Genomic DNA, 18,899 nt, shown 5'->3' with positions numbered 1-18,899 from the left:
AAAAAAAAAAAAAAAAAAAAAAAAAAAATTTGGCCAGACACAGTGGTTCACATCTGTCATCCCAGCACGTTGGGAGGCCAAGGCAGGAGGATTGCTGGAGGCCAGGAGTTCGAGACCAGACTGGTCAACATAACGATATCTCTTTTCAGCAATACATCTCTTTTTTAAAAAACTTTAAAAAATCAGCTGGGTGTGGTGTTGTACACCTGTAGTCCCAGCTGCTCCATAGGCTAAGGTAGGAGGATGGCTTCAGCCCAGGAGATGGAAGCTGTAGTGAGCTATGATCACACCACTACACTAAAGTTTGGGCGACAGAATGAGACCCTGTCTCTTAAAAAATAAATAATAAATTACCCAAAAAAATGAAACCCAGCAGTTCTCGGCTAGCCTGGGCCAGCCCTGTCCCTAAGGGCTCCTTCCTCCCTGACTTCCCACTCACGGGCACAGTGGCTGCCCTCCCTGCCGGGCCACCCTAGGTTCCCAGGCTGGCCAAGGGGAGCTAATTATAGAAAAGGCCTCCGTGGCCAGAGTCTGGGGCTGGAAAGGGGGTGACTGGTGCAAGGAAGGAAGGCAGGGAGTGGGGGAAGCAGTCCCCCCGTCAAGCATCCATGGGTGCGACCTCCTGAGAAAGCACTCTCAAAACATCCCACGGGCCAGCGTGGCGGCTCACGCCTGGAATCCCAGCACTTTGGGAGGCCGAGGTGGGTGGATCACTTGAGGTCAGGAGTTCAAGACCAGCCTGACCAACATGGTGAAACCGCATCTCTGCTAAAAATACAAGTTAGCCGGGCATAGTGGCACATGCCTGTAATTCCAGCACTTGGGAGGCTGAGGCAGGAGAATCACTTAAACTCAGGAGGTGGAGGTTGTAGTGAGCCAAGATGGTGCTACTGCACTCCAGCCTGGGCGACAGAGTAAGACTTGGTCTTGAAAAAAACAAGAGATCCCGCCTCAGTCAATAACTGCCTTTGGAAGTCCATTAAAGTGGGGACCATGGATCGTTTGTCTTCAGCGGGTAGCACAGTGAGAACGGGAAGTGTCCTCAGAGGCCAGGCGGGATTGAACCGATGCAGCTGCCCCTTGCCCCCAGCTCAGGCCCGTACTCAGCTCAGTCTGGGTTTATCTGGCCGAGGTTTACACCGGAAGGATTTTAAGAGCGCCCAGTTTTAAGAGTGCCCGGAGGACCCATGAGTGAAGAAAGAGGTGCAGATGAGCCCTCTGCCTGGCAGCCGCCTTCCTGGTTCCGGGGCTACCTCCACCTCCCGGGTGCTTGTGGGCAGCGGGTACACCCCGGAGCCTGCCTCCGCCCCGAGATGCCACTGCTTCCCAGGCTACTGGGGTTTTATGCAGATCAGCAGCTGCCAGCAATTTCGCTACAGCAAATTAAGAAAACTGTCGCCAATTGAAACTGGAGTAGGACAGGGAGCAATTTGAAGAAGGAGAGTGTAATTAAATTAAATGGGAATTTGGCCCGACAACCGGCGGGGATCCCTGCTCTCCCCACCGAGGTCACGAGACCTCTCCTGTGGTGGTTAATCTGCTGAGTGCAGAGGTTTCACCCAAGCCAGAAGCTTCCCCCCAGGCTCCAAAGGCAGACACATAAAATACATGCCAGGAAGCCAACCGACCACAGCCCCCGCCTCTGGGAGCAGGCCCAGGCAGGTGGCCTCATGTCCCTCAAGGACGGGGTTGGGGCACAGAGAGCAGGATCCAGCATGAATCCCCCCTCTGCTCCGGGCTGGGCAAACACAAAACCATCAGGGTGTCTAGAGACGCATCTGCTTTAGACACACAGAGGCAAAGGGCTGACCCGTCAGGGGGGCCATCCAAACCCCTCAGGGAACACACGACACCCAGGTGGTCACCTGCCTTCCTGAGTGGTCCCGAGGCTTAGCGCCTCAGGGCTAGGGGCTGGCGGGGCTGCACCTGTCCTTACAAGAGGAAATCTTCCCAGCACAGGAAAGATCGCCAGGTCTAGAGGATTCTCTATGCTCTCTGAGCCTCAGTTTCCCCACCAGTCAAAATGAGGCAAAATGTAGGAAATGATGAACATGGGAAGGCCGCTCCCCTCTCTTCCTTGTCATTTACACACCAGCCCCTACCTCAGCTCCTCCACCTGACCCCACGCCATCGGCTCTTGTCAGTCCCCAACAGGGCTCCCTGCTGACCCCTGCTCCAAGGCCGGAAGTCACCTCTGAGTCATTTGTTAAGAAATAAACTAATTAAGGCCAGCCTGTGCCATGTGCTGCCCAGGCCTGGCTCCAGGGCCAAGTGCTGCTATGAGCACTGACTGAGGCCAGGATGGGGGCTGGGGGGGGCTATGCAGGTGGGGGCTCCTGGACCTCGAGCTCTGCTTCCCTGCCTGTGCAGTTCTCTGGGGACTGGGACCTTCAGTCTCCTGGGGGACAGGAAGGGCTGGGAGAGGTTTCTGAGCCCCACAGGCCACAGGTAGAGCAGGTGGCAAAATACACCAGGCCCCATGCCCCGTGACGCCTTCCAGAAACACAGAGCATAAGCGGGAAAGGCACTGCGTGTCTCAGGAGGGCTGCAGGGGCGCTCACCATCTGCCCCATGCACACGCTGGCCGCCTCCATCATGGCCCCGTCGGCGATGGAGCGAGCGGACTCCTTCTCGATGTGGGGGTTTCCTGACAACAGCTCCTCGACCACCTGCCGGGTGAGGTGGAAACAAACGGTGACCTTGGGCCTCCATCAGGGTTGTGGGGGTGGGAGGGAGGTGCCAGGAACCCAGGGCGGGCCAGAGGAGCATACTTTACATTTCGATATTCTTCCAGGGTGATGCGGCCGTCGCTGTCCGAGTCGTACATGTGGAACAGAACTGGGGTGGCAGGGGACAGAGGGGACTCCGTCAGGCGGGGCCTGGCCCCTGCCACCCCGAAATCTACACTAAACTAAGCAAAAGACACCAATAACCAAACCTCAATGCCAAAGCCACAGGGGTCAGGCACGAGCTGTGGGACCAGACTGATCACTTCCTACTGGGTGACCTTGGGCTCGTGACCTAACTTCTCTGAGCCTCAGTTTCCTCATCTGTGAAATGGGAATAACAACAGCATCTACCTCGTGGTCTTAGGAGGGTTGGGAGTTAGCGCTGTGGCCCCATGAGAATGAACATGATGATAGTAAGCGTTACCCGTTAACACAAGGCAACAGTGTTGAGTTCAAAATATTGCTCCCACAGCCCCAGGAGGCCCCATCGTCTCAGCCGTGGCAGGTGGTGGTCCACAATGCTTCTGATCTGGGCCCGACCAATCTAACGTGGGTGGTCGCAGGCCTGGTATCAGGGAGGCACTGGCCGGGAGGGGGCCTCTCCCTGTTGTTCCCAGCACGGCCTTGGGAGCTGGAGCTCTCCCAAGTCTCCTGTGTTGGCATTTTCTTTTCTAATGTATTTATTTTTTCGAGATGAAGTCTCGCTCTGTCACCCAGGCTGGAGTGCAGTGGCACGATCTGGGCTCACTGCAACCTCTGCCTCCTGGGTTCAAGAGATTCTCCTGCTTCAGCCTCCCGAGTAGCTGGGATTACAGGTGCATGCCGCCACGCCCAGGTAATTTTTGTATTTTTAAGTAGAGACAGGGTTTCACCAGTTGGCCAGGCTGGTCTCAAACTCCCAACCTCAAATGATCCGCCCGCCTCAGCCTCCCAAAGTGCTGGGATTATAGGTGTGAGCCGCCGTGCCTGGCCAGCATTTATTTATTATTGTTATTATTTTTTTCAGAGATGGGGTCTCCCTCTGTCACACAGGCTGAATGTAGTGGTGCAATTGTAGCTCACTGCAGCCTCCATCTCCTGGGCTCAAACAACCCTCCCACCTCAGTCTCCTGAGTACCAGGGACCACGGGCACGCAGCACCACTATGCTGTGCTAATTTTTTTATTTTGTAGAAGTGAGTGCCTTTCTCCCTGTTGCCCAGGCTGGGCCCTGAACTCCCGGCTTCAAGTGATCCTCCCCACTCAGCCTCCTAAAGTGCTGGGATTACAGGCATGCGCCACTGAGCCCAGTGGGCATTTACTGAACACTGACCAGAAGCCCAGGTGTGCAAAGCGCTTCACAAACCTCTCCATCTCCCTCTCACCCAACCCCAAGAGGCCAGGGATGCCTGAGCCCTGCCTCCCAGACAGACTGTCAGAGCTCACGGAAGTTAAGGTGTTTGCCCATGGCCACACCACTAAGGGACAGGAAACCAAGGATTTGGACCTGAGTCCGTCCTGTTCCTCGTCCCTTGGAGCAGACAGGAAGCCAGGCTCACACCAGGGACCCCTGCCTAGGCGGTTCCCACCAGCCCCACGTACACATTCCAGTGCTAAATATAGTCAAGTCGCATGTTTACATTTTCTTGATGAGGAGGCTGACCTGGGGCAGGGCACAGAGGGATGTCAAGAGTCATGGGAAAGACCACAGGAAAAGGAGATGTGACTCGGGCCACTGCCTGGGACCTGTGCGGCTGACCAGCTGGGACCACAACTGAACCCACTCGGGAGCCAGAACATAGTGGGGCTGGTCTCAGGAACCCAGCAATAGCACAGCCCACAGAGGAGGGAGAGGAGGAAACTGACTATAGGGGGCACGTCCTGTGTGCCAAAGGCTGACTGTGTGATCTTGCCCAGCTCTCAGAACCACACACAATCGGCATACCCACGTTCTGGGTCAAGGTTCAAGGTCACATGGCTGGTAGCTGAGAGGGGCCACATTGGAACCCAGGTCTTTGCATCAAGGGCCTTGCTTCACAGCCACTGCACAACCCCCTTCTAGTCCCAGGAAGCCGCAAGCTGCTGAGGAATGTTTAGGATGAGGGTGCCAGGAACGGGAGACAGCAATGCCAGCCTCACAGGGATGAGGGCCGGTGTCCCCAAGCCCTCCAAGCCCCCAAGCCAATGCACACCCAGCCTCCTGCTGCAGGGGTGCCTTGTGTTCTGAGGACTTAGGGGAGGCTGCACCCCAGGCCAGGTGTGAGCAAGGGGACTCAGTGGCACGCACATCTCAGCTTCTCCTTCCGGGACAGCTCCACCTGTTCTTCGTCCATGCTGGTGTCGATGGGCCGGAAGTAGGACATGATGGTCAGGAAGTCCTCAAAATTGATCTCATCAGCCAGGCCACTGGGTCCCTTCCGCAGGTTCCTACAGGAGCAACAAGGAGGGTTTTGGAAATAAATGAAGAACCGGATCTTGTCCTCTTGCTACCGTTAGCGCCGAAAACTCTGCTCTCAGGGCACAAACTGGACCCAAGATGGCTGCTCTCGCCTTGTGTCTGTGCCCCAGAAACCTGCTTCGTGGAGGGGCTGGGGGCTGCAGAAGCTGAAAGCTCAGTCCCTGCCTTGCCCTCATGGAGCTCCCCATCAGGCAGGTGGAAGACAGACAGACCATGCATGACTGTTGATTCAGGCGGGGACAGAGGGAAGCGTGGGTGTGTGATGGTGCACACAGGTGAGCATTTATGAGGAAACCAAGCAAACCAGTAACTCACCAAATACCTCTCCCGATCCTTTCCTTTAGCTCAGGGGTTGGCAAACAGCCCACGGGCCCAATCTGGCCTGTCATCTATTTTCATACAGCCCATGAATTAAGAAGACTTTCTGGGCCAGGCGCGGTGGTTCACGCCTCTAATCCCAGCACACTGGCCAAGGTGGGCAGATCACCTGATGTCAGGTGTCCAAGACCAGCCTGGCCAACATGGTGACACCACGCCTCTACTAAACAAAAATTAGCTGGGCGTGGTGGTGTGCACCTGTAGTCCCAGCTACGTGGGAGGCTGAGGAGGGAGAATGGCTTGAACCTGGGAGGTGGAGGTTGCAGTGAGCCGAGATCACGCCACTGCACTCCAGCTTGGGTGACAGAGGGAGACCCTGTCTCAAAAAAAAAAAAAGACTTTTCACATTTTAATTTTAATTTTGTCAGAGTCAGGGTCTCACTCCATTGCCCAGGCTGGAGTTTGGTGGTGTGATCATAGCTGACGGCAGCCTCAAACTCCTGGGCTCAAGCGATCCTCCTGTCTTGGCCTCCCAAAGTGCTGGGACTATATGTGACAGCCATGTGCCTGGCCGGTTTTCACATTTTTAAATAGTTGAAAAAATGCTTGCCAAAAAAAAAAAGTCAAAAGAATAGTATTTCATGACGAGTGAAAATTACATGAAATTCAAATGTCAGTGTCCATAAATAAAATTTTATTGGCACACAGCCATGCCCATTCATTTATGCTTGTCTTCACAGTTGAGTAGATGCAAGAAAGACTGCGTGGCCTGCAAAGCCTAAAATATTTACTCCTTGTCTTTTACAGAAAAGTTTGCCAACCTCTGCTCGCTCTCACTAGTTCAGAATTTTAGGATGGTGATTGACTGCAAGCATCACTAAGTAATCTGTTTATATCCAAATACAAAGTTTGCCAATGATTGAAAGTTTTGTGGTAAGTTAGGGCAGGTTTGAGGCTGGCCGTATCAATATGCTTTTTGGAGGAGGCAAGAAAGGGCTGGTGTTCCAGGGGACGGGGACACAGGGAGTTCATGCCCCATGCCAGGCACAGTGCCTGACACCCAGATGAGGGGCTCAGAAATGTATGGTCCAGCTCGGGTCTTGGCAGTTGCTAAGAAAATAGCTTGGAGGCCAGGGGCAATGGCTCACGCCTGTAACCCCTGCACTTTGGGAGGTTGAGGCAGGCCAATTGCTTGAGCTCTGGAGTTCAAGACCACCCTGGGCAACAGGGAGAAACCCCGTCTCTACAAAAAATACAAAAAATTAGCTGGGTGCGGCGGTGTGCACCTGCAGTCCCAGCTACTTGGGGAGCTGAGGTGGGAGGATTGTTGGAGCCCAGGAGGACAAGGCTGCAGTGAGCCAAGATCATGCCACTGCACTCCAGCCTGGGTGACTAAGTTTGAGATCCTGTCTCAAACAAAACAAAACAAACAGTCTGGAGACGACTCCAAACCCGAGCTCCTGACTCACTTTCCTCAAACCTTATCACTAACAGACTGCGACCGCGAGCACCCGAGGCTGCTGGGGAGGCTGTCATACAGCTGGCAAGCTCAAGGTTCTGCCACAGCCCCTCAGTGTGGCCCTTTGGAAGGGGCAGTCCCTAGCTGGCCCGGGGTGGCTAACAGTTAGTGGTTAGTGCTTGGATGTCACTTGGGTTCCACCCAGGGCATGACTGCATCTCCACTGCAATTCTCTCTTTAGAGGTTCATCTACTACTCCTTTTCAGCACCCAGCAAATACACTAACACCCATACGCCAGCCTCTAAGTGGCCCAGGAACTCCCTTTCTTTTTATTTTTCTCTTCCAGATTTTCCAGGGAGAGGTAGGGTCCCAAGTCTGGATGAGAGAAGGCAGAAACTGCCCGTCTGCGGGATAAGATCCGTCCTTCCCTCAGGAAGGCCCATCTTTATGTGTTTTCACAGGTCTCCCTTCTTTCTTTTATCGGATGAAGCTCCCAACTGCTCCTGCCACAGGCTTTAATAACCTTGAAGTTCTCGCTGTGGGCGGCACAGACCAAATTTGCAGAGCATAAAAATAGCCCCCGGACTTATCAGGCTGCTCTGAAAGCCCTTCCCACAGCGACTGGCTCACACGTCCTTCTCAAGTGGTTTAGGCTGCAGCAAGAGGGATTAAGATTAGCACGGGTGAAAATGTGACAGACCCCTGGGGAAGGCAGGGTGTGTGTCCTTTTCTGGGACGGTTGAGACCTGCTTAGCTTCAGCCTTAGGACCCAATTCAAGGAAGGAGGGTCCCTTCCCCTCCTAGTGCTCCCAGAGGTCTGCAGAGACCAACATTATGGTCTCCAAAGGCAATGAGAGCCAGCGCCAAGGAAACCCAGACAGAGCACCTAGAAGCAGCCCCACCTGCTCTTCACTCTATTTTTTAAATAAAAGGTTTTTTTTTTTTTTAGAGATGCGATCTCCCTATATTGCCCAGACTGGTCTTGAACCCTGGCCATATGCAATCCTACTGCCTCAGCCTCCTCAGCTGCTGGGATTACAGGCGCGTGCCACCATACCCAGCCCTCTGCTCCCATTTCTAAAATGAGCACCAGGATGAAGATCAGTGGACAGAAAACAGGGGCTACATCTAAATCTGCGGCCCAGCATGAGGGCAGGCCATTTTCTCTCCTTTTGCAAAGATGCCACCTTAACTTTCTAATTCTCCTGTAAGGAATGGAGTGTCCCTGGAGGTGGGGATGGGCTCAAAATACCCCTTCCCCAAGACCTGTTCCCAAAGAGTCTTAGGAACAAAGGCTGAGGCTGGTATTTCTTGAAAGGAAAATCCTGTTTCCAGCATCTCCTCTGAAATCCTCCTCCAGCTTCTTCTCAGCATTTACAGGATATGACGTGAAGCCCTTTTCCAATAGTTACAGGCTCCCAGCTGTAGCCCACGAAGTGTTCTGGGTGCAGGCCAGAGGAAACCCTTTTTAAAATCATCCCCTCCCTCGGTGACTTCTGGGCCAGCCTTAGTCACTGGCACCTCCCTTTCTCCACACCAGGTTTCTCTAAAGAGCAGCTGGAGGCTGAGGTCCGGGGACCCATGGGGAGGCTCTCACCGCCCCATACCTGGCCACCGCCCTCCGCTTCTGGCTCAGCCCGGATCCCTGGCCATCTTTCCGTGGAGCTCCATCAGGCAGGCACAATGACAGCTGCTCTCAGCTCCAGACCTGAAGTCTCCTGGATGCCCCCCACATCCCCACACCCAACCCACCCCCAGGTTCACACCTCTAGTCAGTCCCCTGGGAACCTTCCTTTTCTCTCCTGGCCCCTGCAGCTGCCTGGCCCAGCCCCCACCTTCCCGTGCACTCCAAGTGCAGCCGGAATGAGCTTTGCAAAATGCAAATCGGAGCCTGTCGCTCCCCCGCTCAGCACCCTCCTGGGGCCTCCCCCGTCCTCCTGGTAATCCCCAGTCCCACCTGGACTCCCAGGCCTGCAGGGTGGTCTCAGCCACCCACACCAGCGCAGACCTCACCGCCCCTTTCTGCCTAGCTCCCTCCTCAGGGTCCCCACAGGCCTGTCCCACCTGGAGTCGCCCTGAGATGTGAGATGTGGCCACTTGTTTCAACGTCCACCTTCTGAACACTCAATATTCCCCAATGACTGACGTCCCTGCCCCCCTCCTTCAGGGAGCGCCACGCCTATGCCAGTCCTTCCATGACTCTGTCCTAAATCAGACCCTCAAAGGAGGAGGAGGCTACTGCCTCCATCTGCCTGTCCCTACGTCTGACAGCGGCATGCCCAGTGCACCCTCTTGTCTTCTGAAAACAGAAAGGCGTCTGCCCTGGCCCTTTCCCCACACCCTGTCTGCTGGAGAGTGGCTATTCATGGAAAACAGCCTGGCAGGTACGTGAATTCCACCCCAAGAGCCCAAAACACAACTCCTGGGTCTGTCCAGGATCGTGAGGCCGACAGACCCGAGTTGAAATCCCAGTTCCTACAAGTGACAGCTGACAGCCAAATGACCTTGGGTCAAGTTTTTCTTTAAGGAATAAGAGCCTGGAAACCATCATTCTTAGCAAACTATCACAAGAACAGAAAACCAAACACCGCATGTTCTCACTCATAGGTGGGAACTGAACAATGAGATCACTTGGACTCGGGAAGGGGAACATCACACACTGGGGCCTATCATGGGTGGGGAGGGGGGAGGGACTGCATTGGGGAGTTATACATGATATAAATGATGAATTGATGGGTGCTGACGAGTTGATGGGTGCAGCACACCAACATGGCACAACTATACATATGTAACAAACCTGCACGTTATGCACATGTACCCTAGAACTTAAAGTATAATAAAAATAATAAAAATAAATAAATAAATAAATAAATAAAAGGAATAAGAGCATACACTAAAATGCGTAGGTCTTGTGTTTGGACAAACATGCCCTTGTGAAATCCACCTCTCATCCACCCCAGAAGTTCCTTCTTCCAGCTTTACAACTGGCCAGAGTTGCACCCAAGCCTTCTGAAAACAAGCCTTGCGCAGACACACACTCCCTACACGTGGACACATGCTCCCTCTCGCGTGTGCACGCGTACAAACACACACACACACACACACGCATGCACAGGCGCCCCCTGGGCTCTGGTCCCCTGTATCATCTTCCTGTCAGTGCCTCCAACTCTAGGTCCTGTCAGGGGCCACGCCTCCCACCCTGATGCCTGCTTTGGCTCATTTGGGGACTGGCCTAAGACGCACCGCCCACCTCTGAGTCCTTTCTCTGAGAACCAGGATTTAAAGGGAGATGGTGCACTGGATTCCACCTTGTCTTTGCCACCGACTGTGCAACTTCACACACTTCACAGTCACTTAAGCTCCACAGGCCCCTTCTCTTTGGCAAACATGGCAACTGGCCGTGAAGATTCTTGCGGTACCAGGTCTCTCACTCCAACTCCTGATCCAACCCTTCCTCCTCATCTATAACCTCCCAGCAGGCTCAGAGCTGCCCCCTGTGCCCCAGATCCTCAGGGCAGCCCTGACCCAAGCCCGGGACCACGATTCACTCCTCCCTGGCCTCCACCTCCCATTCCCACCCTACAACCAACCAGCAGCCACAGCGACCTCTGTGAAGTGCAAACCTGGCTCACCCACCCCCCTACACCCTCACCTCAAAGTCCATCAGTGCCCCCATCTCAGCTCCTGAAGACCCCTGTTGCTGGTCCACAGAGGCTGCCCAATGCAGCCTGTCCTCCCCACACCACACTGGCTTCTCTGTGATCCAGCTAGGTCTGCCTCTCAGCTCCCCAAGCTCCCTGTGCCACAGGGCCTTTGCACACACAGTTCCCATCGCCTGGAACCTTCTCTCCCTGCTTTTCCGGTTTAACTCTTGGTCACTCTCTCGCCAGGCCTTGCCTCATGGGCCACAGAGGAAGGCCCCTGCATCTCCAGGGGCAGCTGAAGGACCTCTCCTGGTGAGCAGCACCCCCAGTTTCCAGCGGGACTCAGGGAGGCTCAGCACCTTGCCCAGGGTCCCACATCCCTGGCAGAACCAGGGTGAGTGATTCATCCCTGCATAGCTCAAAACCCATCAAGGAAGCCCCATGGTCTCATCACCACACCACACCTGTTCCTGTCCTTCCTCTTTCCGCCCATCCTCCACTTCCCAACCATCTTTGCAGACATGGGGACATTGGGGCAAATAGGCTGGCTGGCCTCAGTGTGTCTGCCACAGGCCCCAGCAGCATGGGGAGAGTATACCCACCCCTTCATCCCCCCGCAGAGTCCCAGACACCTCCAGGCTCCATCCCGGGCACCCAGGTCTTTCACCTTAAACAATATTGGACACTGGGGCATGAGCTCTGGCCTGTGCCTCAGCTCTGGGACACTGGCCAGGGTGCACACCTCTTTGTAAGCCACGGCGATGAACATACGAATAGCTAACCTCGCACTTCACCACACATCCCCCCACTCCCCCTCACAGCAACCCTGCTAAGCAAGTGGTATGATTATCTCCACTTTATTTTATTTTGAGACAGAGTCTCATTTCGTTGCCCAGGCTAGAGTGCAGTGGTGTGATCTCGGCTCACTGCAACCTCCACCTCCCGAGTTCAAGGGATTCTCCTGCCTCAGCCTCCCGAGTAGTTCGGATTACAGGTGTATGCCGTCACACCTGGCTAATTTTTTGTATTTTTAGTAGAGACAAGGTTTCACCATGTTGACCTGGCTGGTCTTGAACTCCTGACCTCAAGTGATCTGCCGGGCTTGGCCTCCCAAAGTGCTGGGATTACAGGTGTGAGCTGCCGCACCCGGCCAATTATCTCCATTTTAGAGATGGTGAAACTGAGGTATCCTCCCTGATGGCCCCCCAAATCCCTGTCTCCTGGTAGTCACGTCCCTGTGCTGTCCCATCAAGAGGGGGGTGACCTAGTGACTCACTTCTAACGAAGAGACAGAGCAGGAGGAATGGGGTGTCCGTTACAAAAAGATAGTGGGATGTCTGGCTGGGCGCGGTGGCTCAAGCCTGTAATCCCAGCACTTTGGGAGGCCGAGACGGGCGGATCACGAGGTCAGGAGATCGAGACCATCCTGGCTAACCCCGTGAAATCCCATCTCTACTAAAAAATACAAAAAAACTAGCCGGGCGAGGTGGCGGGCGCCTGTAGTCCCAGCTACTCGGGAGGCTGAGGCAGGAGAATGGCGGGAACCCGGGAGGCGGAGCTTGCGTGAGCCGGGATCACACCACTGCACTCCAGCCTGGGCGACAGAGCAAGACTCCGTCTCAAAAAAAAAAAAAAAAAAAAAAAAAAAAAAAAAAGATAGTGGGATGTCCTGCTGTTTCATTCAGACAGCTGGCTCTGGAGGAAGCAAGCTGCCATGCTGTGGGCAGCTCTGTGAAGGGCGCAGGAGATGCCTCCAGCCAGCAGCCACAAGGCTGAATCTGGAAACAGAGCCTCCCTGGTTGAGCCATGAGGCGAGAGACCTCAGTCCCAGCTAATGCCTTGGCTGAAGCTAATGAGGTTTTGAGACCCCCAGCTAATGTGCACCCAGGTTCCTTTCCTCACCCAAAGAAATGGTGAGATAATAAATGCTTTCCAGGTTTTCTTTCTTTCTTTCTTTTTTTTTTTTCTGAGATGGAGTCTCATTGACTCTTGCCCAGGCTAGACAGTGCAGTGGCACAATCTCGGCTCACTGCAACCTCTGTCTCCCGGGTTCAAGAGATTCTCCTGCCTCAGCCTCCTGAGTAGCTGGGATTACAGACGTGCACCACCACACCCAACTAATTTTGTATTTTAGCAGAGACAGGGTTTCACCATGTTGGCCAGGCTGGTCTTGAACTCCTGACTTCAGGTGATCTGCCCACTTCGGCCTCCCAAAGTGCTGGGATTACAGGCGTGAGCCACCGCGTCCTGCTAATTCTTTTATTTTTAGTAGAAACAGGGTTTCACCATGTTGGCCAGGCTGGTCTTGAACTCCTGACCTCAGGTGATCTGCCCACCTTGGCCTCCCAAAGTGCTGGAATTACAGGCGTGAGCCACCATGCCCAGCCTTGAATTTTCTTTTTTGAAAAGTCTTCCTCAACAGTTGTCTTAGAATGTTTCTAAGAGAATTATTCTTTTTTAATTGTTTTCATTTTATTTTTTTTTTTTAGAAGCAGGGCCTCACTCTGTTGCCCTGGCTGGAGAACACTGGTGCAATCACAGCTCACTACAACCTCGAACTCTGGCCTCAAGTATCCTCCCGCCTCAGCCTCTCCAGTAGCAGAGACTATAGGTGTGCACGACCATGCCTGGCTATTGTTTTAATCTACGAAGTTTTGGGGTAATTTGTTACCCAGCCAGAGATAATGAATACAGAGGCCTAGAGAACTTGAGTGAGCTGCCCAGTCGCCCAGCTATGAATCCAGAATGGTCCAACCCCAAACCTGTGCTTATAACCCCTACCCAGTTCGGTCCCCTCTTCTCAGCTCAAAGGGCCATCATCATCAGCTCAAAGGGCCATTCTGGGCAATGAGTACCACGAGATGTCACACAACACAAAGGTGCCTGCCACTGGGCTGGTTCAGGGGAAAACGCCCACCTGTTGTCGAAGAAGGCACGAACAATTTTGGATCGGATGGGGTTGAGCTCCAGGTCCGGGACATTGTTGAAGTTCTCCTTGCTGGTTTCCAAGAAGAGACACCGGGAAGAGAGTAGGAAAAGACAGCAGATGTCAGCTGGCATTTTCATCCTGTATCAAGCTGTATTTTGGATCTCCAACAGGCCCCACGAGAATAGTTCAGAGTTAGGAGACAGAACTGGAATACGCTTCACTTATCTGCCCCTTCCTCTAACCTTTAGACTGGGCAAAGGCAGGGAGGATTTGGAGGCTCAAGATACTTCTCTTTTTTGAGATCGAGTCTCACTGTCACCCAGGCTGGAGTGCAGTGGTGCGATCACAGCTCGCTGCAGCCTCGATCTACTGAGCTCAAGCAATCCTCTTGCCTCAGCCTCCCAAGCAGCTAGGACCACAGGTGCATGCCACCACGCCTAGCTAATTTTTAAAATTTTTTGTAGAGACAAGGGGTTGACATGTTGCCCCGGCTGGTCTTGAACTCCTGGGTTCAAGTGATCCTCCTGCCTCAGCCTCCCAAAGCACTGGGGTTACAGGTATGAGCCACTGGCCTGGCCTTGAGATACTTTTGAGAATCCAAGAGGTGGACTGGACATTCATCTCCAAAAAATGCAGAGATATGGGATTTGTGTCCATTCTGGGGATTCAGAGACTGCCTGAAACCTATCCTCAAATCCCCAGGTAAGTATTCAGAGCAGTGGGGTGCTGGCTTGGAGCTCTGCAAAACAGTCTGGCAGGTCCTCAAAGGTTAAACCTGGAGTTAACAGATGACCCAGCAATTCCACTCCTAGGGATATGCTCATGAGAAATAAAAACGTGTGCATGAATTTCACAGCAGCATTCCCCACCCACAAAGCAGAAACAGCCCAAACGTCTGTCGACTCATACATGGAGAAATACAATGTGGTCCACACAATGGAGTTTTTTGTTTGTTTTTTTTGAGACGGAGTCTCGCTCTGTCGCCCAGGCTGGAGTGCAGTGGTGCAATCTTGGCTCACTGCAACCACAATGGAGTATTTTTTAGCCATAAAAAGGAACCAAGTACTGACACATGCTACAACACAAGTGAATCTAAAAAACATGGTGCTAAGCGAGGCCGGGCACAGTGGCTCACACCTGTAGTCTCAGCACTGTGGGAGGCCGAGGCAGGCGGATCACTTGAGGTCAGAAGTTTGAAACCAGCCTGGCCAACGTGGTGAAACCCTATCTCTACTAAAAATACAAAAATTAGCCGAGTGTGGTGCGCATGTCTGTAATCCCAGCTACTTGGGAGGCTGAGGCACAAGAGTTGCTTGAATCCGGGAGGCAGAGGTTGCAGTGAGCCAAGATCTCACCATTGCACGATAGCCTGGTAGACTGTAGTCTCCAAAAACTTCTGAGTTTTGAGACTCTATCTCAAAATACAAACAAACAAACAAACAAAACCTTATGCTAAGTGAAAGAAGCCAGTTACAAATGGCCACATATTACATAATTACATTTACATGAACTATCTGGAATAGGTAAATACACAGCGGTAGAAAGCAGATTGGTGGTGGTCAGGGGGTTGGAGACCTGGCCCTGGTTCCCTCTGTGTCCCCGGTATGGCCTCCTGTCCCTCCCACCCAGGCCTTTTGGCTGGCCTCACTCATGGACTCTGGCCAAACTCAGGGCCAGCTGAGGGTACAGCTTTCTTTTGGGAGTGATGAAAATGTTCTAATATCGACTGTAGTTCTGGATGCGGACAGAACTCTGTACATACGAATGTCACTGAATTGCACGTTTTAATGGTTGAGTTGTATTATGTGAATTACATTTCAGTAAAGCTGTTAAAAAAAAAAAAAAAAAGCCAGCCAGCCAGGCGTGATGGCATATGCCTGTAGTCCCAGCTAGCAATCAATGCGGGAGGCTGAGGGAAGAGGACTGTGTGAGCCCAGGAGTTCACGGTTACAGTGAGCTACGATGGTGCCACTGCACTGCAGCCTGAGTGATACAGTGAGGCTTCAATCTCTTTAAAAAAAAAAAAAAGGAGCAAAAAAAGCTTGGTTTGGGACAGGGGAGCGTGAATTTCACAGGAGGACACCCTGAGGCTGGCACAGGTATTGCTGAGTCCTAGAGGCTGCAGGTTTGCAGGCAGGGGCGTCAGTCACTCCCTCACCTGCCTGCCCTCCTCCCCTGCCCTTCACAGAAGGCCTTCCTGGGTTCTCTGAATGTGCTTCCTGCTCACCTTTTCCTTCTGCTCCATGGGCCTCCACAGGCGGCGTCTTGGGAAGGACCCAGCGCACAGGCTGGTGCCTAGGGAAAAAGGGATCAGGCCCAGGTGGGGAAGGCGGAGGGAATCAGCCCACTGAAAATGAGGACCTCCGGGTGGGAAGAGATGGTGGGACAGTCATTGGAAGTGGGATTCAACACTAAGACAGACAGATGCTGGAGAGGAGGAGGCAAAACAGACACAGGGGATTCTACGCTGTTTGAGTTGGAAGATTCCATGAACGCCTCGCTGGCCCCTGTGCTGCCCCACCTTACGCACTGGAGGGGTGGGGATGGAGGCGTGAAGAGGCACAGCAGGACCTGGTCCTGGGTCCCTCTGTGTCCCCGGCATGGCCTCCTGTCCCTCCCACCCAGGCCTTTCGGCTGGGCTCACTCATGGCCTCTGGCCAAACTCAGGAGCCGCGTCAGGGCAGACTCATGTTTTAGATTCCCAGGAACCCACTTCCAAAGAAGGAGGCAGACTCGGGACAGCTGGCCCGGAGAGATGGGATGTTATTTGGCCATGAAAAAAATAAGATTATTTTGGCCATAAAAGGAACAAGGTTTTTTGTTTTGGTTTTTTGAGATGGAGTCTAACTCTGTTGCCCAGGCTGGAGCACAGTGGCACGATCTTGGCTCACTGCAACCTCCGCCTCCCATGTTCAAGCAATTCTCCTGCCTCAGCCTCCCAAGTAGCTGGGATTACAGACGTATGCTACCACGCCCAGCTAACTTTTGTATTTTTAATAGAGATGGGGTTTCACTAGTTGGCCAGGCTGGTCTCAAACTCCTGACCTCAGGTAATCCACCTGTCTCAGCCTCCCAAAGTGCTAGGATTACAGGTTTGAGCCACTGCACCTGTCCAGGAACGAGATTCTCATCCATGCCACAGCACGGATGTACCTGGAAGACATGATGCTCAGTGGAAGAAGCCAGACACAAATGGCCCCTTGGTGTACGATGCCATTTCTAGGAAATATCCAGAAAAGACAAATAGAGGGAGACAAAGTGGAGAGATGTGGTTTCCAGGGGCTAGGGACGGGGTGATGGCTAACCGCTGCGGAGCTTCCTTCTGAGGTGCTCTAAAATGGACTGTACATTTTCAATGGGCGAATTTTATAATATGTGAATTACATCTCTATAAAGCTGTTAACATTTTCTAATAATTCTTTAAAAAAACAAAAAAGAACCACGGTGCTACTGCAGTATGACTCCATTTATGTAAAGAACAAAAAGTGACAACACGAACCTCTGCAGCTAGAAGTCAGGGTGATGAACGGCCTCGGAGTTGGGGGTGATCGAGAGGGAACATGGGGGCCTTTTGGGGGCCGGGAACATTCTGTTGCATGTTCCGTCTGTGAAAGTCCCTCTGTGTGTGACACATGCTTTTCTCTATGCAGGTCACACCCTCACTGCTGGCAGATAGCTCGATGCTCTGCCCTTTTCCTCATTAGTGGGAGGCGACCACGGGAGGGGACAGAAGAGAGAGACCAGAGCCCTGAATGAGTCAAGGTTACCAGGAGAGATGATCACATTCTACAAAATCACGATCGGATGACAATGACAGCTACAGCTCACAAACGTGCAAGCGACTTGGCCGGAGCCATCTCGTTTCCCAGCGACCCCACAAGGGTTCCTATTATCCCGACGCTTCAGGCTCAGCACAGACAGGTTTGGCGACCTGCCCCAGCTCACCCAGTGGGGCGTGGAAGAGTCAGCTTGGAAGCTAGGTAGAGTACAGCCATGCTCTCACCAGATCCCCTGCTGTCCCACTCTCCCTGGCCATCCAAACAGAATCCACTTTCCAAGGCCCAGATTCCCTGACTGAGAAAGGGACCACATGGAGCTCCAGAGGGAATCTGGGAGAACAGAGAAGCCACTGGCTGCTATGCTGCTAGCCAAACCCTCTCTGGCTTTCACTGGCTGTTGCTAATCCTTCCTCAGTCTGTTTTCTCGGCTGTGAAGAGGGCACACTGATACTGACTGGGGGTGAAGGGCACAGCCTCTGGAATCACACTTGGGTTCTACCCTGCTCTGCTACCTGGGTCAAACGGCGTTGCCTCTCTCAGTCTCCGTCTGCTCCTTTGCGAACAGGAACCTCACAGGATTTCTGTACAGCTTAGAGGAGATAAAGTCTGCAACATGCTCAGCACGGTGTCTGGTGAACTGGGAGGGCACCACAGATGGCAGCTTGCGGGATGGGGACCCTGTGGTTTCCACAGCACCCTGTCCTCAATGCCTTGCACAGCTGGGCTTAGCAAGGTGATCAATAAATGGTTTGCTGAGCAAATAATGAAGCGAATAATAAGAAGCTTCCCTCTTTGTCTGGTCCATCCTGAGGCACTGCCCTTCCCCAGGTGCCTTCCCCAGGGCCCAGGTGTCCAGACCCTGGAAGGAGAGCAGACCCCAATGACCCAGGAGAGAGGAAGGAGATGTGGGGGAGAAACCACCTAGAGGAGCCTGACCCATGTGCCTGGAGAAGAAATTAACTCAACACAAGAGGCCTGTCCCCAACCAGCAGCAATAAGACATGCCTCACCTGCTGGGAATTGAGCTGGGGACACAGTGTTGTCCCCAGGTGCTGGCTTCACAACTCCCAGCAGGTGTGTAAATGGCTCTGAAGCCCACTGCCTCTGCTCTCTCTCTCCATAGGCACCTGCTACGCCCACACCTGACTCTCACCTCCCCCCTCACCACGGGTGCCTGACTCTTGGAGCCTCAGTTTCCTCATCTGTGAGATGGGTGCAGGCCTATTCCTTCCCATATCAAAGGGGATGGTTCAGGGTCAAACACGAGGTGGGGAGAGGGGTGCTGGCCCAGGCTCTGCCCCTTACCAGGCACATGATCTTGAGTAATCACAGCACATCTCCAAGCCGTGATCTCTCACCTGTAAAATGGGGATTGTAGGAATATCCAGGTAACATGATGGGGCTAATTAGATGATCAAATGAGATAAAGCCACATAAGATGCTGAGCAGACTGCCTGACACAGGGTAAACTCTTACTTTTAAAACAATAACAGTAATAACGGCAGCAGCAGCAGCAGCAACAGTAATCGCTGCAGCAGTATTAATAGTAATAATAATAATAATGTAACAGCAGCTAACCTATATACCCTCAGAATGGAAGGAAC

At 53.1% G+C, this 18,899-nt stretch overlaps 1 protein-coding gene across 2 annotated transcripts in view; it reads right to left on the bottom strand.

Moving 5' to 3' along the window:
* TESC (tescalcin) overlaps window positions 1-18,899 on the bottom strand; it is a 62,873-nt gene that overhangs the window by 5,695 nt on the left and 38,279 nt on the right. Inside the window, exons 3-6 of one of the 2 annotated variants that reach the window (XM_017887875.1) lie at window positions 13,505-13,585; window positions 4,995-5,134; window positions 2,777-2,838; window positions 2,562-2,669 (exon numbers count right to left, since the gene is read on the bottom strand). In XM_017887875.1, the coding sequence (XP_017743364.1) occupies window positions 2,562-2,669; window positions 2,777-2,838; window positions 4,995-5,134; window positions 13,505-13,585 (391 nt within the window). The remainder of the gene's footprint in view (window positions 1-2,561; window positions 2,670-2,776; window positions 2,839-4,994; window positions 5,135-13,504; window positions 13,586-18,899) is intronic. The other variant, XM_017887876.1, reaches the window with a different exon arrangement.

The sequence above is a fragment of the Rhinopithecus bieti genome, unplaced genomic scaffold, assembly GCF_001698545.2.
Source record: "Rhinopithecus bieti isolate Rb0 unplaced genomic scaffold, ASM169854v2 scaffold_17010, whole genome shotgun sequence".
Lineage (NCBI taxonomy): Eukaryota > Metazoa > Chordata > Mammalia > Primates > Cercopithecidae > Rhinopithecus > Rhinopithecus bieti.
The sequence above is the reverse complement of the archived record's forward strand: the minus strand, read 5'-3'. Positions and strand labels throughout refer to the sequence as shown.